Source organism: Schistocerca americana, chromosome 2 (genome assembly GCF_021461395.2).
Source record: "Schistocerca americana isolate TAMUIC-IGC-003095 chromosome 2, iqSchAmer2.1, whole genome shotgun sequence".
NCBI classification, from domain to species: Eukaryota; Metazoa; Arthropoda; class Insecta; order Orthoptera; family Acrididae; genus Schistocerca; species Schistocerca americana.
This window is the reverse complement of record NC_060120.1, coordinates 1,002,877,398-1,002,905,396: the sequence shown is the minus strand read 5'-3', so window position 1 is coordinate 1,002,905,396 and position 27,999 is coordinate 1,002,877,398. Positions and strand designations below refer to the sequence as shown.

Below are 27,999 nucleotides of genomic sequence, written 5' to 3'. Positions count from 1 at the left end.
ACCGAAAACGCCTAACAATGGGCCTCCAGAACCGACGACCTGTGCATGTGCCAATTTTAACACAGCATCGGCAGTTACGACTGAAATGTCTACTTGACCATCAGCACTGGACGTTGGCGCAGTAGCAGAGCGTTGCATGGTCTGACTAATCCCGATGCCTTCTTCGTCACGCCGGTGGGAGGGCGAGAATCCGTCGTCCTGCAGGGGAACAGCTCCTTCACACCTGTACTGTGGGTCGGAGACAAGCTGGATGCGGCTTCGTTATGCCTTGGGAAATATTCACGTTGGCGTCCATGGACCCAGTGGAACTCGTGCAAGGCGCCATGACGGCCAAAGAGTATCGTACAGTGCTTGCAGGCCCGTACACCCCTTCTTGACGATAATGTTTCGCATTTGCAGTGGCATTTTTCAGCAGGATAATGCATCATGGCACAAGGCCAGGAGTGTGATGGAGTGGTTCGAGGGACACAGTGGTGAGTTCTAATTGATGTAATGGCCCCCCAACTCGGCAGATCTGAACCCAGTCGAACACATCTGGGATGTGATTGAACGTAATGTCAGAGTTCGTCGCTCCCCTTCCCGGAACTTACGAGAATTAGGTGACCCGCATGTGGAGATGTGACGCCAACTCTCTCCAGCGACCTACCTGGGCCTCATTGCTTCCATGCCACGACGCGTCGCAGCTGTTATCCGTGCCAAAGGTGGACATACCGGCTATTACGCAGGTGGTCATAAAGTTCTGGCTGATCAGTGTAATTGACTGTTGAGATAAGCAATGTGGTGTACGAAACTTCCTGGCAGATTAAAACTGTGTGCCCGACCGAGAGTCGAACTCGGGACCTTTGCCTTTCGCGGGCAAGTGCTCTACCAACTGAGCTACCGAAGCACGACTCACGGCCGGTACCCACAGCTTTACTTCTGCCAGTACCTCGTCTCCTACCTTCCAAACTTTACAGAAGCTCTTCTGCGAACCTTGCAGAACTAGCACTCCTGAAAGAAAGCTGTGGGTACCGGGCGTGAGTCGTGCTTCGGTTGCTCAGTTGGTAGAGCATTTGCCCGCGAAAGGCAAAGGTCCCGAGTTCGAGTCTCGGTCGGGCACACAGTTTTAATCTGCCAGGAAGTTTCATATCAGCGCACACTCCGCTGCAGAGTGAAAATCTCATTCTGGAGACATCCCCCAGGCTGTGGCTAAGCCATGTCTCCACAATATTCTTTCTTTCAGGAGTGCTAGTTCTGCAAGGTTCGCAGAAGAGCTTCTGTAAAGTTTGGAAGGTAGGAGACGAGGTACTGGCAGAAGTAAAGCTGTGGGTACCGTGCGTGAGTCGTGCTTCGGTAGCTCAGTTGGTAGAGCACTTGCCCGCGAAAGGCAAAGGTCCCGAGTTCGAGTCTCGGTCGGGCACACAGTTTTAATCTGCCAGGAAGTTTCATATCAGCGCACACTCCGCTGCAGAGTGAAAATCTCATTCTGGAATGTGGAGTACGTTCATGTGAGTGAGGTGTTCAAACGAGTTCCCACTATCCTCAATGCACAACTCAAAGTACTTTTTCATCAAAATTTCAATTTTATGTCACTGATGCACGTTATACTTCTGGCTCTCATTCTCGAGCAAGATTAGTACTTAGTGTTTAGCACACAAACACTTTTATAGTTAACTTTGCCATTTCTGTTTCGTTTGTTTAAATATAGAGTTTGTAGATATTTTCCCAGTTTCCAATAAAAAGAAATGCTGGCCAGCTAGGATGGTTCAATATGAAAGTTAGACTACCCAGTTACTAGCTAAAGTGATCGCTAGTCTCGTACATGGGAAGAAATAAACGATCAACCTTCTCAGAATATTCTCCGTGTTCGTTGGAGCCTCTCAGAATTTAATATCGCGGTCATAAGGAGGAAACACGTAACATATTTTTCATGTACTCTTGTGGCAGTATGACCACAGTTAACTTCAAGCATGAAGGCATCGGTATTTTCCTTGTAACCGACACATAAAATACGTCCATTATTATTGTTGAGTTATTGTGCTGACTGGATCTATCAAATTACTAGTACATTTCCTTATTGTAGCATCAGCTAATTTCAAGCTTAAAATAAGTCTCCATTTTTTTACCATCACAGCTATTCAGAGTTATCCCAAACTCAGGAAATTATCTTAGGAAAGCCAATGAGGAAATCAGGTATTGTCGTTCTAGTCAGGTCCCACTGGAGGTGGTTTACTGTTAAATTCCTACGACCTGTCAAAGTGTCAAGTGGGTATCAGAGTTGTGTAGATGTGATGTTGTAAGATGGCAAGAATTATGCCCCTTACATGAAATCATTAAAGATCACCTAACTCACGTTGAGCGAACAGTGGGGCTGAACAAAAATTACTGACAAGGCACAATGCATCTTGTAGAGGGTATAGTATGGACGTATTGAAATAATTAATGTTGGGTGATGGTTTTAAAGTAATTCACACGACATGAAAACTTTGTGGAAACACGTCGATTTACTGGAGGCTAGTTTACCCCAGGGAAGTACTCAAAATTGACCGTGGCCGCCGGGGGAGCAGCTAAGGGAAGTGACAATAGGCAGCTTAGGGTGGCTCAAGCTCTGAGAAAGCGGTAACGGGGCGCGGCCTCCAGCCGTCTTAAGATGAGTGACAGCATGGGTAGTTGACCCCAACCCCATGCTAGTGTACTGGGAAGCAGACGGAGAACTTGTACACCTGTTGATAAATGTCCATCGTCCTGTTTTCAGTGAAACATGCGAGAAAACCGCGGAAAGCTATGGTGGAGCAGTCAACAGAGGTCAAAATATGCGTGTTCGTGACTATAGCAACTTCACGCTGAATTCACGGTCCGCAGAGTCTGAAGAAAATCAGGTGAAGAGCGACAGAATGAAATACACGGGCCTCCGATGGGAACGTAGGACCGAGGAATTTGAAGTACTCTCCTGGGAGTCAGAATTCCGGAAAAATTGGTGTTTGTGCAGACGCTAACCTTGATGGGTGGCCTGGGAGGAGCTAAATAGCAGAAGTTGAGAGGAAAGGAAATTTTGTGGGAATTTGTTCACTTCCCAGAGAAGGCATTGGTCGGCACTGGGAAGCGACGCATAATTAACGCGACTTGCGCTGCAATTGGCGTAAGTGATTTTGCTGGAGGGGAAACCGAGGTGAAGAGCGGACTGTGAGAAGTCTCCGTAGAGGTCTCCCATTCCCAGCTTGCCTAGAGTGCGGATGTAGCGTTCTTGACTCAGCTTGCCTGAGAAAGAGTGAGCATCTCTGCAGTTTAGGACTTAGCAAATGGAATGATTGAACTTGGAGATAGGAAGTTTTGCTTCAGCTATGTACTGAGCAAGATAGCTAGGAGTGAACAGACGAGCGCAGCCCTGCAGCACCACGAGGTTGGCCGACATCCGCACGACGCCGCCGCTCTTCCACGCTGAATTCGGTGATATTGCGCCCGCTCTGGCCACTGATTAATTTGTTGGATCACGTCAGCAAAGTTTCCACGAGGGTTTCATGGGCCTTGTATTGTAGAATTCTTCTCGCACTTCGCATGACGCCTGGGTCAGTCGATAGGAATTACTTTTGATTTATCGCACTTTACTCCACGCAAACGCAATTTATTACCACTGCCTGTTAGGAGAGTCATGTAACGTGATGATTGAAGGTCGTGAGTTAAAATAAATCTGTGCTAATCGTTTGCATCTGTTTTCAATCAAGTAGTTGAAATCCTAAGTCATTTTCTTAATTGATTGTATGTTCAACATTTGCATCTGGTGTTCAATAGCTGAATATAACATCAATGTGCACCCCTTTTTAATTAAAAGTGATCAATTCTGAATCAATTAATGTCAACACTGCCACCGCAGTTCAATCTGGAGTCACAGGGCCTTATTACTTTCTTTGCGTTATCCGACATTGCGGCAGTTTTGCACTCTCTGTTGATCTGTTAGTCAGTTACCTGGGGTGAACACACACCAAAACCAGATAAGTGCCGGGTGTTGTGTTACAATGTTTGTACCGTGTAGTGTCGGGTTTGTGTTTTTATGGGTGAAGGGAAGGTAGTGGTTGAAACCCGATACTGGCACATAGCCTACTCCTCTCTAATTTCACTAAGGGTCCCGTGAAGCTTAACATCCCCATTTGAGGGACGAATCATCTTCAACACTATCACATTCCCACACTTCACGATACAGTGGGAAAAGGTTTGGAATTTAATCCAGGACATCGGCGCAAGACTGGTGATCAGGAACTTTACAGTATCACCTCTCCTCCAAATGGTGGCCAGGTACTGGCTGCGAAAATTTGCAATCATCGTGATTCGAACCCGTGTTCCTCCGAGGGGCATTGCACAAGTAGAAGCATGGGACTCATTCCCCGATGTCTTAACATCCTCTCTCTTGCCGTCTGTGTTTTCCGTGTGTTCCTTCTTCGGCGAACCTCCTCATTCCATGTCTGATCAGTCAACCTGATGTTCAGTATTCTTCTGTAGCATCACAACTCACTTCTATGTAACGCTTTTCTCCAAACATATAATTTGAGAAATTTAGTGCTCAAGTTAAGGCCTATGTTTCATATCAGTAGGATTCTCTTGGCCTGGAATGGCCTCTTTCTCGGTGCTAGTCTGCATCTTACATCGTCCTTGCTTTGTCCATCATAGGTTATACTGTTTCTAAGTTCTCAGAATTCCTTATCTTTGTCTGCTTCATGACCACACATTTCAATGTTAAGTTTCTCGCTATTCTCATTTCACCTACTTATCGTTCCTTTTGTCAGCTACTACCCTGAATTTTAATCCCACTCTTAAGCCTTTCTTTTATTTCCATACTGCTTCTTCCATGCATATATCGAACAGTAGGGGCGAAACACCGCGTCCCCGTCTTATAACCTTCTCAGTCCGAAAACTTCGTTCTTGGTCTTTCAGTCTTACTGTTCCCTCTTGTTTCTTATACATATTGTATGTTACCCATCTCTCCCTATAGCTTACTACTATTTTTCTCAGAATTCCTAACATCTTGCACCATTCTACACTGTTGAACGCTTTTTCTAGGCTGACAAATCCTACGGACGTTGGAATTCTTCGGACGATACATTTCCAAAATTCGGATGGTATGTCTCCAGTCTCATACATTGTACACACCTACCTGAATAATCTTTTTGTTGCTGTTTGCCCCAATGATTGTAGTTTTATTTCATCTCACGTCTTCGAAAGCTCTTTAAAATTCTGACTATTATTTGGATCCCCTATTTCTTCCATACCTATTTCAATTTCTTCTTCTATCACGTCCTCCAACAAGTTCTTCTTATAGAGGCTTTCAGTATACTCTTTTCCCTCTCCTTTGCGTTTAACAGTGGAATTCACTCTGCACTCTCAATGTTGCCGCCTTTGCTTTTAATTGTAATGAAGACTGTTTTGACTTTTCTGTACATGAAGTCAGATCTCCCGATGACCATCACTTTTCGACTTCTTTACATTTTTCGTGCTGCCTATTTGCCTTGGCTGCCCTACGCTTAATATCTCTTTTATTCCTTAGTGATTTATATTCAAATGGCTCTGGGCACTATGGGCCTTAACATCTGAGGTCATCAGTCCCCTAGAACTTAGAACTACTTAAACCTAACCAACCTAAGGACATCACACACATCCATGCCCGAGGCAGGATTCGAACCTGCGACCGTAGCTGTCGCGCGGTTCCAGACTGAAGCGCCTAGAACCGCTCGGCCACACCGGCCGGCGCCACTCTTCAATCAGAACCTCTTCTAACTCCTGTAGTGACGAGGGAGGCGGAAATCTGGTCCGGAGTCTGCGCTCCAGTACCGCCCACAAGGGTTCGATAACGTTTAAGTCCGGGGACAGTGCTGGCCAGGGAAGACGCTGCAGTTCAGTTGTATGCTCCTCACACCACAATTGTACTGTCCTGACTGTGAGAATGGGCGCATTATCGTCCTGAAATAGGTCATCATTGTTGGGGAACAACGTCTGAATCATTGGTGTGCACCTGATCACTTAAAATTTTCACATAATCGTTGATTGTAACGCGGCCTTTGAGATTAATGTTGGGACCCGCAGAATACCATGATATGGCTGCCCACAATATCACACCTCCATTTCCATGCTTAACCGTTGGAATCAAGCAATCAGGATTGTAGGCTTCTTTTGGCGTTCGCCAGACGTAACCCGGCCCGATGTTGGAAATATCGAAAACGCTGACTCGTCGGACCAGATGACGTGTTCCCACTGATCAGCCGTCCAGGATTTATGCTCCTGTTTTACGCTTCTTTGCCCTGGCTGTCGTCACTAATGGTTTCAGTATAGCAGCTCGTCCATGAATATTCGCTTTATGGTGTTCTCGGCGGACAGTGTCGATAGATACGGGGTCTCGAAGGTGGTTACTTATCTCTGCAGTCACTTTAGCCGCCGTAGTTTTGTGTTGTTTTTACGCAGTTCGTGTGAGCGTACGACGATCTCTGTCATTTAGTTTTGATTTGCGCCCACAATTACGTTTACAAGATGATGTCTTTCCATGTTTTGTGTAGGTGCTCATGACTGTTGAAACAGCTGCTCTTAAAAAATTCAATAAGTTTGCTGTCTTGGTTACAGATGCTCCAGCTAATCGGGACCCCGCAATCTACCCTCTTTGGAACTCTGTTAGGTCTTTCATTGCACGTCGACCTCGGCCCCTGACTGCAAATACGAAGTGTGCGCTACTCGTAAACAACTAGTACTGATGCCTAGTCCGTACTGAACACTCACAGTTCAGCGCGACATGTGCCTTACCTGCGTTGTTGACTGCCAAACACAACCATCCCATTACTGCCAGTGTTCACATTATTTTGCCGATCCCCTATAATTAAGCGTACATATAGCCCATCCATCACGGAAATCGAGAATCTCGACAAATTTTGCCTACAATCGACATTGATACTGACGCGATTTCGGTCCCGGGAATTCCAAGATTTTCGAGAATGTTTTAATTTTAGTTTTGAAGTCAGATAACAAATGATAAAGTAAATACGTTTTGTGTGATTAAAATTCACAATTTTATGATTTTTACCTTTAATTTTACTATGGAACTTTGGTTTTTTCGAAATGTCATGACTGTAGGTCAACGGGAAGTACCCTCTAGCGTATTATGAGTGGGTTTGCGAGTATCAAAATATGTGACATCAATATCCGTATCTTTTGATTGCATTGACGTAGAAGCTTAACTTTGTTACACAACACAGGGATCATAGATCTTAGTATGTGACATACATTTCAACTTGATACGTCTAGCCCTTCCTGACAAAAAGAGGTCTTAACAGACGGACCGTCAGACAGCCTAATAACAAATAACAAAAAGGTTTTGTTCTTGTAATAGAGTTACAGGTAAATGATTTTCGGACTTTTCCCTTTGCTTGTACTGTGAAACCTTGCTTCTTGCCTGATTTTATAATCTAGATAAACGGGAAGTACCCTTTAGGTTCCGACGAGAGTCTGCAACCATCAAAATATGTTAAATAAACGACCCTATCCTTAGATTGCATCAACGTAGAAGCTTCAATTGTTTACAGTGCCAAGGGACCTTGGACCTTTGTATGTGACCTACATTTGAACTCGATACATCTACGCGTTACTGAGAAAAATGGTTTTTAACACACAGGCAAACGGACAACAAAGTGATCCTGTGAGGGTACCATCGTTGCCGACTGATATACGAAACCCAAAAATGAACGGAATTAAACATAGAACTCTGTAGACAAGTTGTGGAAAAGGGTGGGAGTTGACAAGAGTGAGCTGCAGACAAGAATATTGGAGATATAGCTATAGTGACAGGTGGCCCAGTAGTTGTTTGCTGGAGTTTGAAACATTATTGCCGGCCACGGTGGTCTAGCGGTTCTAGGCGCGCAGTCCGGAACCGCGCGACTGCTGCGGTCGCAGGTTCGAATCCTGCCTCGGGCATGGATGTGTGTGATGTCCTTAGGTTAGTTAGGTTTAAGTAGTTCTAAGTTCTAGGGGACTGATGACCACAGATGTTAAGTCCCATAGTGCTCAGAGCCATTTGCACCATTTTTTGAAACATTATTTCTCCCATAGTTTGAGGAAGAGCGTTCTAAAATAGAGTTCCTAAGACAGAAAATGATTTAAATGACGTGGCAGTGTGATGCAGTGGTACACTAAGTTTATCGACACATAGCCATGATCGTAAGCAGGAGTGATATGGCGGAAACAGCGTACATCACAAATGATCGTATATAAGCATTCATCGCCAGATCCAGCCGGTTCTCTTACGACAGTTCCTGTTACTGGTAAATCAGATATATGTACAGTATTTAACAATCATTTTCTGAGAATTTTTGGTGAATCAAATAAAAATTTAGTTTCTAAAGGAAATCTTATAACTTTCTTCGCAAATGCCTTTCCGAGATTGATCCCTGAAATACTCCTCTGTGATACAGACAAGAGAGAGATTGAGTCAATAATTAAATCACTGAAGACTAAGGACTCTCATGGCTATGATGGAGTGTCTAGCAGAATATTTAAGTATTGTGCTGCACATGTTAGCCCTGCATTTAGCCACATTTCTAACTTTTCCTTTAGCAATGGTCAGTTTCCTGAGCGATTAAAGTACTCAGTAGTAAAGCCGCTTTATAAAAAGGGAGAAAGGGATAATGTAGATAACTTTAGACCTATTTCTGTACCATCAGTGTTTGCAAAAGTTTTCGAAAAGGTTGTTTATGTGAGGATAACTGATAATTTCATATCACACGATTTGCTATCAAATGTACAGTTCGGCTTTAGATGTCGTTTAACAACTGAAAACGCTACGTTCTCTTTTCTCTGTGACGTACCGGATGCGCTAAACGAAAGGTTTCGAAAGCTTGGCATATTTTTTATTTAACTAAGGCATGTGATTATGTTGATCACCAAATATTGCTCCAGAAGTTGGACCATTACAGAATACGGGGAGTAGCTCACAATTGATTCACCTCTTACTTTAGCTGCAGGCAGCAAAAGGTCATTATTCACAATGTTGATAACGGCTGTGACGAGGGGTCTGAGTGGGGTACTGTCATGTGGGGGGGGAGGGGGAGGGGAGGGGAGATGCCTCAGGGATCAGGGTTGGGGCCACTGCTGTTCCTTAGTTATATAAACGATACGCCCTCTAGTATTACGGATAACTCTAAAATATTTGTTTGCTGATGACACTAGTTTGGTAGTAACGGATGTTGTGTGCAACATTGTCTCGGTTTCAAATTGTGCAATACATGACCTAAATTCATGGCTTGTAGAAGATAAACTAACGCTAAATCACAGTAAGGGTCATTTTTTACTGATCGTACAACACAATTCAACAAAACCTGACGTTTTAATTTCATAGAAGGGGCATATGATTAGTGAAACTGAACAGTTCAGATTTCTAGGTGTTCATATAGATAGTAAGCTGTCGTGGAAAGCCCACGTTCAGGATCTTGTTCAAAGACTTAGTCATTTTTACTATTCGGACGGTATTAGAAATGAGTGATCGTTCAACACGAAAATTAGTCTACTTCGCTTATTTTCATTCGCTTATGTCGTATGGTATTATAGTTTTGGGTAACTCTTCCCAGGATAAAAGGATATTTTTGGCTCAGAAACGTGCGGTTCGGGCAACAAGTGGTGTAAGTTCACGAACCTCTTGTCGACCCCTGTTCACGATTCTGGGTATTTTGACATTGGTCTCTCAATATCCAGGATGTTACAAAAAGGTACGGCCAAACTTTCAGGAAACATTCCTCACACACAAAGAAAGAAAATGTGTTATGTGGACATGTGACCGGAAACGCTTACTTTCCGTGTTAGAGCTCATTTTATTACTTCTCTTCAAATCACATTAATCATGGAATGGAAACACACAGCAACAGAATGTACCAGCGTGACTTCAAACACTTTGTTACAGGAAATGTTCAAGATGTCCTCCGTTAGCGAGGATACATGCATCCACCCTCCGTCGCATGGAATCCCTGATGCGCTGACGCAGCCCTGGAGAATGGCGTATTGTATCACAGCCGTCCACAATACGAGCACGAAGAGTCTCTACATTTGGTACCGGGGGTTGCGTTGCCCCCATAAATGAAAGTCAAGAGGGTTGAGGTCAGGAGAGCGTGGAGGCCATGGAATTGGTCCGCCTCTACCAATCCATCGGTCACCGAATCTGTTGTTGAGAAGCGTACGAACACTTCGACTGAAATGTGCAGGAGCTCCATCGTGCATGAACCACATGTTGTGTCGTCTTTGTAAAGGCACATGTTCTAGCAGCACAGGTAGAGTATCCCGTATGAAATCATGATAACGTGCTCCATTGAGCGTAGGTGGAAAAACATACTGACGAAACTAAAATGAGCTCTAACATGGAAATTAAGCATTTCCGGACACATCTCCACATAACATCTTTTCTTTATTTGTGTGTGAGGAATGTTTCCTGAAAGTTTGGCCGTACCTTTTTGTAACACCCTGTATGTATTCTTTACTGTCATTTCTTGTTACCAATATTAGTTTATTCCCAAGAATAAGCAGCTTTCACTCGGTTAATACTCGGCAGAAATAAAACGTGCATTTGGATCGAACTTCTTTAACTCTTGTGCAAAAAGGTGTGCAGTATACTGCTGCATCCATTTTCAATAAGCTACCACGCGAATTCAAAAATCTTAGCAGTAATCGACGCGCTTTCAAATCGAAACTGAAGAGTTTCCTCATGAGTCACTCCCTCTGTTCTTTCGAGGAATTCCTTGAAAAATTAAGCTGATTCTTATTGTATTGTTGATTGCGGTTACTTAAACTTATGGACTGACTTTTTTCGGGTTCATGAACATTTATTTTTATCTATTATTACTTTTATGTTGTAATTTCATGTACTGACACGTTCCATGACCTTAGGGACATGTTCCTCAATTTGCTCCTACGGAACTTGACGTGTAAATAAGTAAAAAATAAACAGTCCTTGGGTAACTGGATCACCATAATCAAGTATGGGGAGCGTAGTGACTCCACGAGTTTTTTTCATTTCTGTAGCTGAATGAAGTGACGCTGACATCTTCTAGTATATAGTTGTGTACTCTCTCCAGAATTATCCCCATGCTCTTTGCAAATGATGCAGAGCTTATGAAGGCTTCTGTGAGCGACTTTAGACGTATAGAATGCTGCTAAAGCAAATGTGACGTTATCACAGAAGTTTAATTTACAGATATACCGAGTAACAGTTATATCCTTCTCGGCAACAAGGCTGTATTTCATAGACGGATATATCTAGAATTTGTTTAAGAATCAGATGAGTATCCAAATCCCTGTCAAATGGCCTTCCTGGTACCTTCGGCAGGTTCACCTTGACAGGCTTTACATTCTCCTGGGACGCTGGCGTCAGCGATGAAGGCGAGGCGACGTAGAATGCTTTCCCCTTTCTGTGCCGGACATTAGACACGTACTTAAGCGGGAGCAGCGACCACAGAGCCACACCACACCCACCTCCCCCGTTGCCAGGACAGCTGCAGCAGTCGCCCGAGATGCAGAGTGTCGCCGTCCTCGCCTGCCTGCTGGCCGCCGCCCACGCCGGGATCGTAGCGCCGGCCCACCTCCCCGCGGCTCCAGCGCCGGCGCCGGCCCACGCCGTCGTCTACGACCACTACGCGCCGCCCAGCTACAGGTTCGACTACGCCGTGGCCGACTCGCACACGGGCGACGCCAAGACGCAGTTCGAGCACCGCGACGGCGACCGTGTGACCGGCGCCTACAGCCTCATCGACGCCGACGGCACGACCCGCATCGTCGAGTACACGGCCGACGACCACAACGGCTTCCAGGCGGTCGTGAAGCGCGTCGGACACCCGACGCCGGCGCCGCCCAGGGCCGTGGTCGTGGCCGCCCCTGCTCCGGCGCCCGCCGCCCACAGTCCAGTGTACGCCCCCGCTCCCGTCGCCCACGCCGCGGTGTACGCCGCCCCTGTCGCCCATGCGCCAGTGCACGCCGCCCCTGCTCCCGCCCCCGCCGCCCACGCAGCTGTCCTGGCCGCCCCCGTTCCCGCCGCCCACGCATATGCTTACCCGGTACCAGCACAGGATCCTGCACACCTATCTCACCACGGGTAGACAGACCTGAAGATTCGACACAGGCTTGGCAATGAACCCTGAAATCGCAATTATACGCACACGTCCATCAACGACAACTGCAGTCTCCCTCATCTGCCATTACAGTTGCCGATACATTACCATGAACTGTTCATCTATTTGTTGCTCAAACGATCTGCATCGTAAAATAAAGTATTTACTATAAAAAATGTCCTCTTTTATCTACTTATTCTGTTCCTACATGCTTCACGTTAATGTAGCCTTTATCAACTCAAAGAAAAGGAGATTATACCAATTTCATACTTTACTTAAATTTCGCACAGCTTACAGTGTCTTTTTGTGCAGATTACTTTTACTCATCAATGAAACTGATGTACATGTAAAACGATATCGAGGAAATAACAACAGAAATATTTTCTCTCATGATTTGTAGTATTACGCACTCACTCTTTTACATACTGTCCAGCTGTAATGTATCAATATCAACAATCCGCCAAAGTATTGGCCGCCATAGTTTAACGTCGTAATACCACTAGTTACTCAACAAACGACGTACAATGAAAGTGTGGCGTCCTTGTTTAGGGATTATCATACTGAACAATTATTTATACAAAGATAACCTTTAATTGTGGAAAAGGTAAATAACTTACAAAAATTGTATGACACAACATTTCACGCTCCAATATTTTTTCTGTACACTGGCTTACTTTGGTTAATTGTATGTGCTAAAATATGTTTTTAGCGAACAAATGAGATTAATTATTATAACACTTGAACTGACTTCTTATTAAATGGACACTGTTTTGTTACTATAACTCAGTAGAATGCACAACATTAACACGTCTGCTACAACTATCGTAAAAATGTTCTGAAATTATTTCTGTTATCAAAAATAAATAAGTTACCGCACGCAGTGCTTAAAGAACCTCAAACCTTGCAGTGGATTTTTCGTCAACATTAATTATTAATTAGTACCACGGCTAACACTAGAGCGTGAGACTATCATTATTAACCAGAAAATGATTTTTCTGTAACTTTTACCAGTCCAGAATTTTGCACAGCAAGATTTCCTTTTGAAACATGAAAGTATTTTAACTTTGACACTGTTAAAGTTTACAATATTAGCAGCCCGCGTCCGCCTGTGAAACACAACATAAAATCTGCTGCTTTGTACTCCGATCTCGAACTGCTGTAAGAAACAATTTGACATTCAGTTTTTACCTGATCGCTTATTGCGTTGTGATTGCCCTTATTACCAGATTTGAATCTGCCGCAGCGGCTGCTCGTTCCGCCGTCGCAGCTCTGCACCACGAACACAACTTAAAAAGCTGAAAATGTCTTAAATAAATGAGTAAAATACCAGGCAAGCTTTCTAATAACAGCAAGCAAGTTCTCATTAAATAACTATATTTAAAACTCGAATAATAACTTGACACACCTTTCTTTATAATCAGTGCCTAATGGCGTCCTGCTTACAATCTTGGCAAATGAAAGCTACCTATGCGTTAAACATAGCGTCACAGGTTTCTCCTCTCTACGTGACTCCAAGAAGACGACAACGACATTATTATTCTTACACTTCTATTTATACAATGGCTGACTATCATGAAATCTCTGTGTTTTCCTTTACTAATTCTTTTCTATGGCGGTTTCAGAACTCGCCGACACAGATATTGTCTCACAAATCCAGTACGCAATCCTTTACAAATACAAAATATAACATAATTGTCTCTATTCTATTATTATTCAGAGTCCACAGACGTAATCAGTGCCTATATACAAATAAAATTGTAATTGTATAGTTATAAAGCATGTTTTACCAGGAAACATTATACACACTGAATGCAGTATATCTTTAAGTTTTATTCCCGCGTATCACTGTCAGTTCCGTAACTCCTCGCTAGGTGACATGCGCTAATGAGTTACTCCAACAGTCATCAAGAAGTCGTATAACGTTGCAGAGCGAGCACACAATTTGTAAGTAGGCTGTTTATGTTTTCTCTATGTAAGTAGGCTGTTTAGGTTTTTTATTGGTAACGCCACCTCTGTATGACAATCACTGGCTGTGCTGTGTGCAGTCTGTGGCTGCTTTGCATTGTTGTAATACTCGCCATTGTAGTGTTAGGCAGCTGGCTGTGAACAGCGCGTAGCGTTGCGCAGTTGGAGGTGAGCCGCCAGCAGTGGTGGATGTGGGGAGAGAGATGGCGGAGGTTTGCAATTTGTCATGAACTGATATATATATTATGACTTGTGATGATATTAAGGTAAATACATTGTTTGTTCTCTATTAATATCTTTCATTTGCTAACTATCCCTATCAGTAGTTAGTGCCTTTAGTAGTTTGAATCTTTTATTTAGCTGGCAGTAGTGGCGCTTGCTGTATTGCAGTAGCTTGAGCAGCGAAGATTTTTGTGAGGTAAGTGATTTGTGAAAGGTATAGTTTAATGTTAGTCAGGGCCATTCTTTTGTAGGGAATTTTGAAAGTCAGATTGCGTTGCGCTAACAAAGTATTGTGTGTCAGGTTAAGCACAGTCATGTATAATTGTTCAAAGGGGACGTTTCATATGTCGACCCTTAGCCTAGGATACCTCACTGGAATCTTCTGATTTTTTCTTGTAGTTTGTGTATTTAGTGTAGCTTTTGTTTATTGCTAGCGCGTAATTGTAGAGAGAATTTCCTTTGTAGTTGCAGTCTTTCATTGTTGTATAGTAAAACAGTTGTGGCATGCATGTAGATTTGCACCAAGTATTTCGCAGCTGCGCTTGCAATTAACTAGATATTATTTTCAGTGCTATGTTAATGTGTTCTCTTATTTTTGATCTTCAAATTGTGTTTTTCTGTGTTGTCGTGTGAAATACTGTGACAATAATGGCGTGTGAAAAACGTAACACTAGGCTCCAAACTAAACTGAGAAATAATAGTGATGACGAGCGTAGCTTATCAGCGCCGCCGAGTAATGAATTTACTAATGTTCAAAGTAGTAATTTGGTAACTGTGCACAAGGAAATGGAGCGGGCGTCAAACAATGGCGTGGACAGTGAAACAATTAGTGAAGAGGGAAGCATTATCGATCGACCGGTCGGCAATAGCTCGCCTCAGGAAGCCGAAATGACACGACACGATCTCGCAAATACTGTAGATTCAGGTTTTGGATCCTCACCGTTTTCTCGAATAAGTCAAGACACATTTTCTGCTTGTCAAAATGTGAATGTTTCCGGTGTAAATTCACTGCCGAAAAGCACTGAGGAACATGTTTCAGACACCAATGCATTGTTATTACAATTAATACAACAAATGGGACAGACACAGCAAAAGCTTCAAAAGTTAGACACAATGGAACAACACCAGAGACAAACACAGCAACAGTTAGACACAGTGGAACAAAATCTCAAAAAGTTAGACTCATTGGAACAAACTCTCGAACAAACACGTGAGGATTTAACTGCTGAGTTATATAACATTGAATCGAAATGTCAAAAAGTCTGTAATGACGTAAAAACTCAAATTTGTGAGCATTTTCAACCTATTTTTTCGCGTCATGAAAATGCATTACAGAATCACGAAGCAGCCATAAAAGAACTGCAAACTATTGTTCATGAAAATCACAACACCTTGCAAGCTAAAATTGACGCAGTTGCATCTACCGATTCGGTTACGCAACTTGCAAAAAGTCAAGAAAATTTAAAGGACACAGTAGATTCGATTTCAACACAAATGGACACTCTGAAACTTGGTTCAGAAAAACACACTGAGGAAATGTGTTCATTATCAGAGATAGTAGTTGAACTTTCGGATCAGCTAAATAATTTATCTACGAAGGTAGATGATAATCTGAATGACGCAAAACCGGTAGTCTTTAATGACACAGAACAGAGCGAACAAATTAGGAAACTGAAACAAAATCTGAATCAAATTAATACGCAACACCAAAGAGAAATCCGGGAAGTACAAGACCAGCTGACACAGGTAATACAAGAATTACGTATTTCAGAGGCCACTCGCGCTCCAATACAGGAAGAGGGACACAGAAATACGGAACAGCCACAAATTAATAACACAGGGCACTTCGGAAATTATGAAAGAAATTGGCAAGGGACACCGAATTTTGAGATGGAACCGCCGAAACGACGTAACAATGACCGATATGCGACTCGCCGACATGATGACTTTGACTATAAGCTGTTCATTACTACACGTAAATTCAAAACATTTAAGAATTCTGGGAACGACATTCATCCACAAGCATGGCTCCATCAATTCTCTCATTGTTTTCCTCCCAACTGGTCATTAGAGCACAGATTAGAATTTATGTGTGGCTACTTGGAGAATGAACCAGCTGTAAGAATGCGATCGGTAATTCACGATTGCCACAGTGAAGGAGAGTTTTACCATGCCTTCCTCTCAGCATATTGGTCTCAAGCCACACAAGATCGTGTAAAACATAGCATCATAATGATGAAACGTTTCGAACAATCTGAATTCTCCAGTCTTGTGAAATATTTTGAAGACATGTTGCACAAGAATCAGTACCTGTCAAACCCATACAGCCCCTCAGAACTCATCCGCATTTGCTTAATCAAATTACCTGAACATTTACGACATATTATTTTGGCAGGACGTTGCAAAGACGACATTGAAGCTTTTCAGGGACTGTTACAAGAATTGGAAATTGACACTGACAATCGCGGAATGCGGAAAGAGGAACACAACAATTACAGGTCACATCCGTCGCAATTCCGCGATGAAAGAAGTAATAACTGGACACGACAAGGCTATTCTCACAACACATATCGTGACCAAAACAGACACCACCCGTATGACAACCGTTGGCAGAGTAGTAATAATTACAGGGAAAGATCACCTCTCCGTGGTAATGACTATCACAGAGACAATCAGAGAAACAGACAATATGGGAACCAAAACAATTATTATCAAGGGAGACAGAATAACTTTAGACGCAACGGTCCAGCGCGCAGTTACGATTCAGGGAGAAATTCTCCACCACTTAACCGACAAGAAAGAAACTATCGAATCTACCGACATGACAACAGACGATATGATCGTAATGACAGACCTGAATTGCATCAGAACTGGCGGGATTCAAACAGAGCAGGGCCCTCTCGTCACGGTGAATTTGTAGAAGTTAGGTCTCCAAATCCCAATAACGACGCGCGCCAACAAAGGAACAGACAATGACTCGCACAGCAGGCAGCCGCGTGCGCCCGCTGGCTCAGGGAAAAATAACAAAGACGCTAGCCTTGAGAAAAGATTTAGCATTCTTTAGCGATGTAAACAACATGATAATTGGTTTGAAGTTGAAAGTCTGCGTACTAGGAAGAGTAAAGGATTGCACCACACTTCACATGTAAAACCGCTTACTGAGAGATAATCTGCTTTTTAACTTAGTCTTTGCAATTTTCACTTCACGCTACTTGTACAATTTGTCACACTGAGAAACTGTTAACATGCAACTATGTTTAAAAGCTAACTAACCATCCAGTCAAGAACATAGGTAACTTAGACAAGTAATTGCTAATGCATTGTTATTGCGAACAGACGACACAGTGTTGTTATTTATACATTCCTCCTTGTTAGTTGCACGATTACGTAATGAATATACGGCTTACATACTTAGAACATATACCAGCACTGCTAATGAAATTTTCATGCAACATTTTGGTTTGCTTGAGAGTGGATTCAGGATTTGAGGTGCTTTCTGTGAAATGCCAGATGACACAGTGGTTAGTTTATGTGACAGCTACACGATTTTATCACGACGCTGCTAATGCGTGACAATTTACAATGTTGCTTTTGCGGTGTTTCTGTTTTATATCTGCACAGTTTTTCTGTATTATTCTGGAAAGTAAAACATGTTTTAGTAGTAACTTTTATGGTATAGCTACAAGGAGACAGCCTTTTCTGTAGCACAACAATACGTTACAGCACAGTACTTTCTTCATCACGGCAATAAGCGTAATAAGTATGATATCTATACGCAAAGCATTTCACTTTTCTTTATCATGAGGTAAGTACATTGGCTTCTGCAGAACTTAGCTTTCGGAGGACGATAACTACGACACTTCCACACAGATTATGTTGCAACAAGACGCACATTTAGCGCTACAGTACACGTATTTGAGTGATTAATTTTGTACTTGAAACATTTATTTTTAAAGATTTTTTAATTACAAAGAAAGTTTTCCGTGATACATTTCATTCCATTGCTGTAATTTGTAACACCTGAGGGCATAATTACATTTATCCTCAGGGGGGTACACGCTTACTTTGTGTACCATGTGTTTGGCAAGCACAAGGAGCCCTAGCTAATATGGTATTTGCTTATACAACTTTACACATCGGTACCATATTTCTCTAACACACAAATTACACAGCTATCTGATCATTTAACTGAGAGATAAACATGTTTTTTACTACATCAGTGACAGATGTTTACGCAATTACACCGTTGGATAACTTCACACTTATGAAACTGTATTTTGTCTGTACTTTGTAAACTGTTCATATTTTTTCGGAATCATTGTGATACTATGAGAGCTTTGAATGATGTATTTGGTATGAGATCATGATTTTTAAAGTATGTTTGAGGCAGCTGACACTTTTGACATGAGCAGAGAATTATTTTGGGCTTAGAAATTATTGGAGGAAGTTACGACGATTTTGAGATTTGACTGAAGTGTTATGATGTTATTATTACGACGACGATGTGTATTATGTTGTTGAGGAATGTTTATTATGCTACGTATTTCTCACGATGAAATATTGAAGAAGTGTCGACGAACATGTATATGTATAATGAGGTAAGGAGTAATGAATAGTGGGTAGGGACTCTTGTCTTGTGAAAAAGGATGTTGGAAACCAAGAATCGTACTTTAAGAGTTATGACATGTGTGAATCATGTGTGAATGTATCACAATGCCACTGAACATTTTTTGGACACTGTTATATTTATAGGATTTTGTTTCTACAGATTTGCAACGCTAATTCTTGACCTGTGAAGTATTTTTATGTGAGACTGTCACTTTAGCGAAAATTGCTGTCGTAAATATTTCCGTACGAAAGTTAAGTGACCACCTGCACGTAATGCGTCGCGGGCACCCAGCTGTGTCAGACGCCTGGAGAAAAAGTCATTAGCGCGTGCCTTTCAGAGCACAGGAAGAAAAAAAAAAAAAGAAAGGAAAGGCCATTATCCTGGCCATTGTCATTCCTTTAGAGAAAGCATCGCAAAAACGACACGGTCGAACTTGAAAACATATGATTACACTAGCTCTTAATTTACGATATTTACTGAAATGCCTAATAAAATGACAAGAAATATTTTTACATCTGCACACCTGATTATGACAAGCGTCTTTCTATGAGAGTTGAGAGAATTTCTACTAACTTATGAAATGTCACATGACTACTGAATGATATTTTTATACTTTGCTTTTCGTAGTTGCTTATTTCATTTGACATCTGGTTTCCAGCTGTGTTGCAGCATTGCTTTTATAAAATAAAATGCATTTGCTAATGCGAACACTTTCTGTCAACAGATCTATTAAATAATTATTTTATGATCCACATTCTTTAAAAAAGGAGCACTTGGAAAGGAAAGAACAATAAGAAGGAACTAGTAACTGCATTCATAATTTTCTTTTCAAGTAATTGGTAACTTTTTGGTAGAATAACTTCTTGTGGTGCACCACTTTAATTACATAGACATTAAGATGTGATTATACATTTCCCTTATCTGCATTGTTATCTCTAGTGTACTATTTTTTCTGCTTGCGCTATGTCATGTTTAGGTATAAGTTGCTGCTGTTTGCCAGGCATAGTGTTATTGAATTTGACTTTTGCTAATTTATACTGTAGCTTGCTTTGCAATTTTCCATTTTTTTCATTGCTGTTTGTAATAATTGTTTTACGTGCTGCTGCATTGCCTCGTCCCTTAGTTTAGCATCTGAGCTCAGTAGATTTAAGTTAGCTTAAGAGGGGGTAGCCTCTAAGAGAATGAGTTGCGATGAATTGGAAGAAATGCATTGAGAAAACAGGTTTAGGTAGGATTTTCTTGGAAATAAATGATGAGGTAAGATAATGGAAAATAAAAATGAGGTAAGAAATGTGTGAACATATAAACACAGAAAGCATGCTTAGTTAGAATTTTTTTTGGTGAAAACAAAGGATGAAATAAGAGGAAAGATGTATGAAGTTTTGGGTTGGACTGCAGTACCAAATGTTACACTGAAAACGAACCCTGTCCTTTCCTATTGGTGTTATCCCACTATGTGTGTGTGTGTACCCTTGTGTATTTGTTTTCTTCCTGTCTCTGTGTAGTTTCATAGAATTTTTTCTTCTTTTAATATTAAGCTACATTCACTATGATGAGGAATACTGTTATCCTCGAATATAATTGGCATTAATAATATGTTATTTACTTTGTAAAGATGTTTAGACATTATTTACTCTGTTTTGTGTTAATGCTAATGTGTGAAGTTGATGTTTCAAAAGTTATTGTGATCTTTTATGTATGTACTCATGTCATAATTCCTGTAACACTGACGTATATGTCTATTTCTATTCTTTTGTAACGCCTGTTTTACTACAAATGTTATCTGTATTGTTATGTTCTTTAATGATGTATTTTGTACCTTTGTTATTGTATTCTTCTGTTATAAAATTGTAATTGTCACCAGTTCATGATATTATTAACTTGTAAGTTCCATTTCACTGCACACGTTTCTGTTGGTCATAGTATATGGACAATATGTGAGAAGTAGGGACTGATAGTGTTTGCACATGTGTTGGTAATTCAGCAAGGGACTGGATAACAGCATTGCTGGTTCTAAGGACAATTAAAAGAAAAACTTTCTGAGTGCACAAGTGGTGGTTTATGGACTTGCTATATTCTCTGCAAGAATCTTCGTTGGTGATCGTGCACCTGCACAGTCGCAACGGATGGCTGCTGGCCGTCTCTACCAGGACTACAGTGGGTCTGCACCTCTGGTGGCCCACCAATACCATTACCTCTACAAGGACTACAGTGGGTCTGCACCTCTGGTGGCCCACCAATACCATTATCTCTGCAAGGACTACAGTGGGTCTGCATCTATGATGACCCACCAACGCCATTATTTCTACAAGGACTGCAGTGGGTCTGCACCTCTGGTGGCCCACCAATACCGTAATCTCTACCAGGACTACAGTGGGTCTGCTCTGTGATGACCTACCTACCAATATTCATCAAAACTTCGACTGACTCTGCTGTGGGTTTGCTCTGTTGTGGACCAATACTTGTCTGCATGTCGAGAGTCAGCACTGTCTTTCCGTTGGAAGGACAACACTACTTCTTCAAGACTGCATGGAAATCCACTACTTCTGTGTGCATTTTCTTTTACTGCTCAGACTTTGAGAAAAACACTGCTATTCTCCTGTTATGTACGATTAGGACTGTCTTTATGGACTGTGAAAAAATTTGAGCTTTTGACCAACATAATATTAATAAGTGTGTGCATTTTATATCTTTGTTACTGTAATTGTGAAAAATTTTTGTCAAATCTGTATTGGCCAGTGCCCAACACCATTTGTAAAAATTTTTGTGGGGAGCATGGGGGCTATGTAAGTAGGCTGTTTATGTTTTCTCTATGTAAGTAGGCTGTTTAGGTTTTTTATTGGTAACGCCACCTCTGTATGACAATCACTGGCTGTGCTGTGTGCAGTCTGTGGCTGCTTTGCATTGTTGTAATACTCGCCATTGTAGTGTTAGGCAGCTGGCTGTGAACAGCGCGTAGCGTTGTGCAGTTGGAGGTGAGCCGCCAGCAGTGGTGGATGTGGGGAGAGAGATGGCGGAGGTTTGCAATTTGTCATGAACTGATATATATATTATGACTTGTGATGATATTAAGGTAAATACATTGTTTGTTCTCTATTAATATCTTTCATTTGCTAACTATCCCTATCAGTAGTTAGTGCCTTTAGTAGTTTGAATCTTTTATTTAGCTGGCAGTAGTGGCGCTTGCTGTATTGCAGTAGCTTGAGCAGCGAAGATTTTTGTGAGGTAAGTGATTTGTGAAAGGTGTAGTTTAATGTTAGTCAGGGCCATTCTTTTGTAGGGAATTTTGAAAGTCAGATTGCGTTGCGCTAACAAAGTATTGTGTGTCAGGTTAAGCACAGTCATGTATAATTGTTCAAAGGGGACGTTTCAAATTGTTTTTGGTTCCATTAATCCAAATTCACTACTACAGCTCAGATATCACAAGCCACCATCTCAAAGAGAAACTGTTATTAATTGTTTTCATTTCACCGAAACTGGCTGTGTAACATGCATGACGCTGTGTCAGGGTTGGCCAGCACTCTCTGACGCAGCAATTTACAAGTTCGGCAGTCTTGCACTCGTAGTCTGCGTAAATCGACGAGACGTGCCAGCTTAGAACTGAATATGCCTAGTGTTGCAGTGTGGAAGGAATTACGGAAACGGCCGTCATTCAGACACTACAAATTGGAGTTGTTACAAGCCTTAAGAGAAAGTGACAACGAAAAATGAGCTGAGCTTTGTGTACGGGACTCGCCTAACGTAAATGTTTTTTTCGCTTTAAGCTGTAACAAGATTTACGATCCTTTCTTCTTTGTCGAGTCAACTGTAACTGTCATATCGTACCTGGAGACGCTTGAACATTTTCTAATACCTCAATTACGACAGGATATGGGCGCAGAATTTATTTTCCAGCCACCATATTATCATCGTAATGTTGTCGCGCATCTACATAGGGAAGTGCCAGCCTGGATTGCACATGGTGGAACAATATCCTGCCTACCAAGATCTCCTGAAATAACTCCAATAGTCTGTGTGTGGGGTTACATTAAAGACAGAGTGTTTGATCCTCAGGTTACGGGAAACGTCATCGAGCTTTGACAACGGATAAAATAAGCAGTTGTCACCATTCATCAACAGGATTTGGCAGGAAACTGATTGCAGATGCGAGGTTTGTTGTGTTAGAAAAGCTAACCACACTGAACATTCGTAAGAATATACTGCATTCAGTGTTGTACCAAACATTTCTGAAAGTTATTTATCTTTTTTCACAATAAGCGTCACTTTTGTATGACTAGTGATAAACTCCCTGTATCATATTTGGGCGTGTAATTTATTAAAATTGTTATTCAGGTCTTTCTTGCATCAACGAGGATAAAACTGTTCGTATTAAATATTGCAGTTGCATTTTTACGTACTGTATGTTACACTGCAGATTTCCTCTTCCAAAGAACTCTATAAACAGAAGAATAACGTTGACACTGAAAAGTAATAGCCGTCGACTGCTTTTTTCGTAGCTGTTTCCTTTTAATTGATTACAACTTCTAAATTAATTTACTTGGTTGTTCAGATATGATTTGGTGCATATACCAGGGTGCATAAAAAAGTATGCCTCTTGTGTCAAAACAATTTAATATTGAATGTATAACATCGGAGTTGTACATGTCATAGCCTAAACCGCCTTCTATATAACACCAGCATTCAATGCAGTCACTATGGATTTGTATACATTTAAGCCTCCATCGAACACAAGCATCAAAATCAGGATTTTGCTTCTCGATCCATGATTTTAAAAATCCAGGTTTTGCTGTTGATTGTGAACTCTAACGCGTCTGTCTCCTACAATCCCTTCATCAACACGTGTTCGATTGGCAACTGTGACAGATGCTGGAGGCCGATCGTTGCGCGATTTATGTTTCCGTTGTACGTAACTCCGTTACCAAACGTCTGCACCCAGCGCTGCACATTTCTAATGTCCGTTACAGCGCCCCATACACTTTCTGGTCGGACGACGTTAAAACATCTTTAAAAATCATGTATCAAGAAGCAATATCCTGAATTTCTCCAAATTGATTTTGATATCTGAGTTCATCGATGCCACAAGGTGTGCAAATGCTGTATTGAAGGGTAGTGTTGTGTAGAGGACATTTCAGGCTTTGATCGCTGTATGTCCACTATAAAATTTTTGTAACACTGGAAGCATTAATTTTTGATCCTGTGCTTCGTATATAGAGAACTACGTCGATCGGCATTTTAATAAGATCACACCCTATAGCTTATGCTGGTTAAATGACGGAGAACACTTTCAGCATCTCTGCCGATGTTTTTCTGCAGGATAATAAAAAAAGATGTTCAAAATCACTACAAATCTATATCTGGAAACAATTACACTTCTTCTTGACACTGTCTACATTCAGTTTCATGAAATATTTAATTTCGTATTTGTCCTTTCAATATAGTTACCTAAAAGTAACATTAAGAAATGAAGGAGATTTATTTCCTCGATGTAGTTTATTCGCAGTTCTGAAATTTACAGAGCATCACGTTTCTTTCTGCAAATGTTCCATGTGACTTCCTCTTGTGACACAGCAGATATCCCATCGGTACGAAATTTCTTCACAGATACGCGAGAGCTCGCTATTGATGTTCGACCTCGACCTTTCTCTCGATACGCCACATAACCTGATTTCACAAACCGATCGTACCGTGTTTTTTCAGTCTTTGACTTAGTAGACCTTTGTGATATACCGTTCTGACGCGTCTTCATACAACAATTATACTACTGGCCATTAAAATTACTACACCGCGAAGATGACGTGTTACAGACACGAAATTTAACCGACAGGAAGAAGATGCTGTGATATGCAAATGATTAGCTTTTCAGGGCATGCACACAAGGTTTGCGCCGGTGGCGACACCTACAACGTGCTGACATGAGGAAAATTTCCAACCGATTTCTCATACACAAACAGCAGTTGACCAGCGTTGCCTGGTGAAACGTTGTTGTCATGCCTCGTGTAAGGAGGAGAAATGCCTACCATCACGTTTCCGACTTTGATAAAGGTCGGATTGTAGCCTATCGCGATTGGGGTTTATCGTATCGCGACATTGCTCTTCGCGTTGGTCGATATCCAATGACTGTTAGCAGAATATGGAATCGGTGGCTTCAGGAGGGTAATACGGAACGCCGTGCTGGACCCCAATGGCCTCGTATCACTAGCAGTCGAGATGACAGGACTCTTATCCGCATGCCTGTAACGGATCGTGCAGCCACGTCTCGATCCCTGAGTCGACAGATGGGGACGTTTGCAAGACAACAACCATCTACACGAACAGTTCGACGACGTTTGCAGCAGCATGGACTATCAGCTCGGAGACCATGGTTGCGGTTACCCTTGACGCTGCATCACAGACAGGAGCGCCTGCGATGGTGTAAACGACGAACCTGGGTGCACGAATGGCAAAACCTCATTTTTTCGGATGAATCCAGGTTCTGTTTACAGCATCATGATGGTCGCATCCGTATTTGACGACATCGCGGTGAACGCACATTGGAAGCGTGTATTCGTCATCATCATACTGGCATATCACCCGGCGTGATGGTATGGGGTGCCATTGGTTACACTGTAAGAGGTCCGAGCAGATGTAATTTCGATGTATTGCTCATACGCTGCCTGCAATATGCAAGGTATAAGAGAATCTCCGACCAGAGAGCAGTGTTGACTGCAGTAGGACCTGTGTAGCTGTAGCAGTAGCTTGTTGCTAGTCTGGAGTCTGCTCTGGTCTGGTCTGGTGTATCGTGTTGGCTGGGCCGGTCGCGGTGCAGCGATGCCGGAGCCTGAGTATTATTGTATAAGGTAAAAAGCAGCCTCGCCCATATGTGGTAATGTTATCTCAACTCCCATTGGTTAGACACTGGACTCGCATTCGGGAGGACGACGGTTCAATCCCGCGTCCGGCCATCCTGATTTAGGTTTTCCGTGATTTCCCTAAATCACTCCAGGCAAATGCCGGGATGGTTCCTCTGAAAGGGCACGGCCGACTTCCTTCCCCATCCTTCCCTAATCCGATGAGACCGATGACCACGCTGTCTGGTCTCCTTCCCCAAACCAACCAACCAACCAACCAATCAACTCCCATGTAAATGTTTTAAAAATCTCGTAATAATAATCTTTCTCATAAAAAAGTAACTTTTAACAATTATTCATTTCAATTTAAAGAATTTACTAATTTCTCCAATCCATGATCATTCCGATTATTGCAAAAGAAAAATCAGTTGCTTCCTTTCATAAATGACAAATCTATCGGCCAGCATTGCACAAGGCTGTGCCAGAAAAATTTATTGTAAGAGCAGATATATATGCGTTATCCGGCGATTTCATTGAGGTAAGAATTTTTCTCCTTTTTTATTCAGAATGATCTTTCAGGGTCATGACGCAGCACTGCTGACGTCCAAAATCTACCAGGTTAAATTCACAGTCAATTATTGAAAAGTTATGAGTGAGCGACAATTTAATTGAGAGGTTAGTTACATTGTATTATTACCAGTTTACGGAAATTATTTTTGTTGGGACGTTACACTGGATGTGAACGACATAATTATAATTATTTACTGTTGAGAGGTTTAGGAATTTTTCTGTTTTGAGGTTACACTAAATGTGAATGAATTTTGTGGTGAGACTAAATGTGAATAAAATTTTGTTGGGAGGTTACGGAAAAGAATTTTGTGGGGAGGTTAAATGAGAAATAATTTTTGTGGGGAGGTTACACTAGGCAAAAACCGGCCAGGATCGTATTTTCTTTGTGAATTTCTGAAAAGTAGTCATATATCTGCTCTTATTTACTTAAATCTGGCGCAACGCATTTACTAATTTGTCACTCTTTCTTTCACAGATCATCGGCAATTTATTGCTCTTTGTTGTAATTGTGTTTGTTCCATTTTTGCTTTGTCTTTGTTTCATTTTGTGCTTAATTTTGATTTGTGAAAAATGCCGCGAAAAACTGTTAACAGTACATCGCGATGTGCAATGAGTGAAATAGCCGACTCGAATAATTCGACCGATTATACTTGTGACACTCAGTGTAATAATGATAATCCCCTAATTACAGATAATCAGTGCCTACCGATCACTAGTAATGATTTTGATCCTAACGATGAACAAACAAATTGAATTACGTCCACAGTAAATGTAACAATTGATGACGCGGTACGTTCCGTTACAATGAATGCTGTCCAATTTGACACGCCTGATTTGCAAAATTTACGTAGCGAACAGATATTTGTTTCTAACGAAGGTGACCAATATACACAAAACACGTCAGATTTATTTGAATCCGATGCAGTGGCCAACAGTGCACGTCCGATTAGCGAACCTTTTCGTGAATCAGACAATGACTAAATGGTTATTCAAAATGTGTCAAATGCAGATACACCAACACACAGCATAGAAAATAGATTCACTACTTTTAGCATGGTTCAAGTTATGGCAGTATTGCTACAACTTAATGAAAAAATAGACAACAATTCCAAACAGTCGAAGAAAGAACAAGACGACAATTACAAACGACTTAATGAATCAAACAAACAACTTAATGAAAATCTCAAACAACAATTTAATGAAAGTCTCAAACAACAATTTAATGAAAATAATGAAACTCTCAAACAACAAATTAATGAAAAACAAGACAACAATTTCAAACAACTTAGTGAACAGATTACAGCCGTTGCCGCGCAATGTCATGATACTAAATAACAATTACGTGAGAAATTAAGGCTTGTGCTAGGAACAGTTGTGAAGAAATTAGATCTGTGACACAAGAATTAAGTAATACACATGCAGCCACAACTAAATTACTTAGAGATGAAACCAGTGCAGTCGCTAAACAATGCTCTGAAAACGCAACACAGTTACGCGACGAGTTTAAATTAATGTCAGCAGAACTTTCACGCACGCTGGATGCGAAAGTAGACGCGAAATTTGACCAGCAGAACAGCCAGATTGACGAACGTTTTAATCAACACCTACAAAGCAGTGAAACGCGTTACCGTAAATTTATACAGGAACAGAATAAAGTAAAGTAACAAGTCATGGAAACAATTACTGCACAGAGACAGGAAGATTAGCGTAA

At 41.6% G+C, this 27,999-nt stretch overlaps 1 protein-coding gene across 1 annotated transcript in view; it reads left to right on the top strand.

Annotated features, from left to right (window-relative positions):
- The first annotated feature begins 11,460 nt into the window (after positions 1 to 11,460).
- The window catches only part of LOC124594599 (cuticle protein-like), a 44,847-nt gene continuing 28,308 nt past the window's right edge, over positions 11,461 to 27,999 (top strand). Inside the window, exon 1 of the mRNA XM_047132972.1 lies at positions 11,461 to 12,079. Within this exon, the coding sequence (XP_046988928.1) occupies positions 11,502 to 12,079 (578 nt within the window). The 5' untranslated portion in view covers positions 11,461 to 11,501. The remainder of the gene's footprint in view (positions 12,080 to 27,999) is intronic.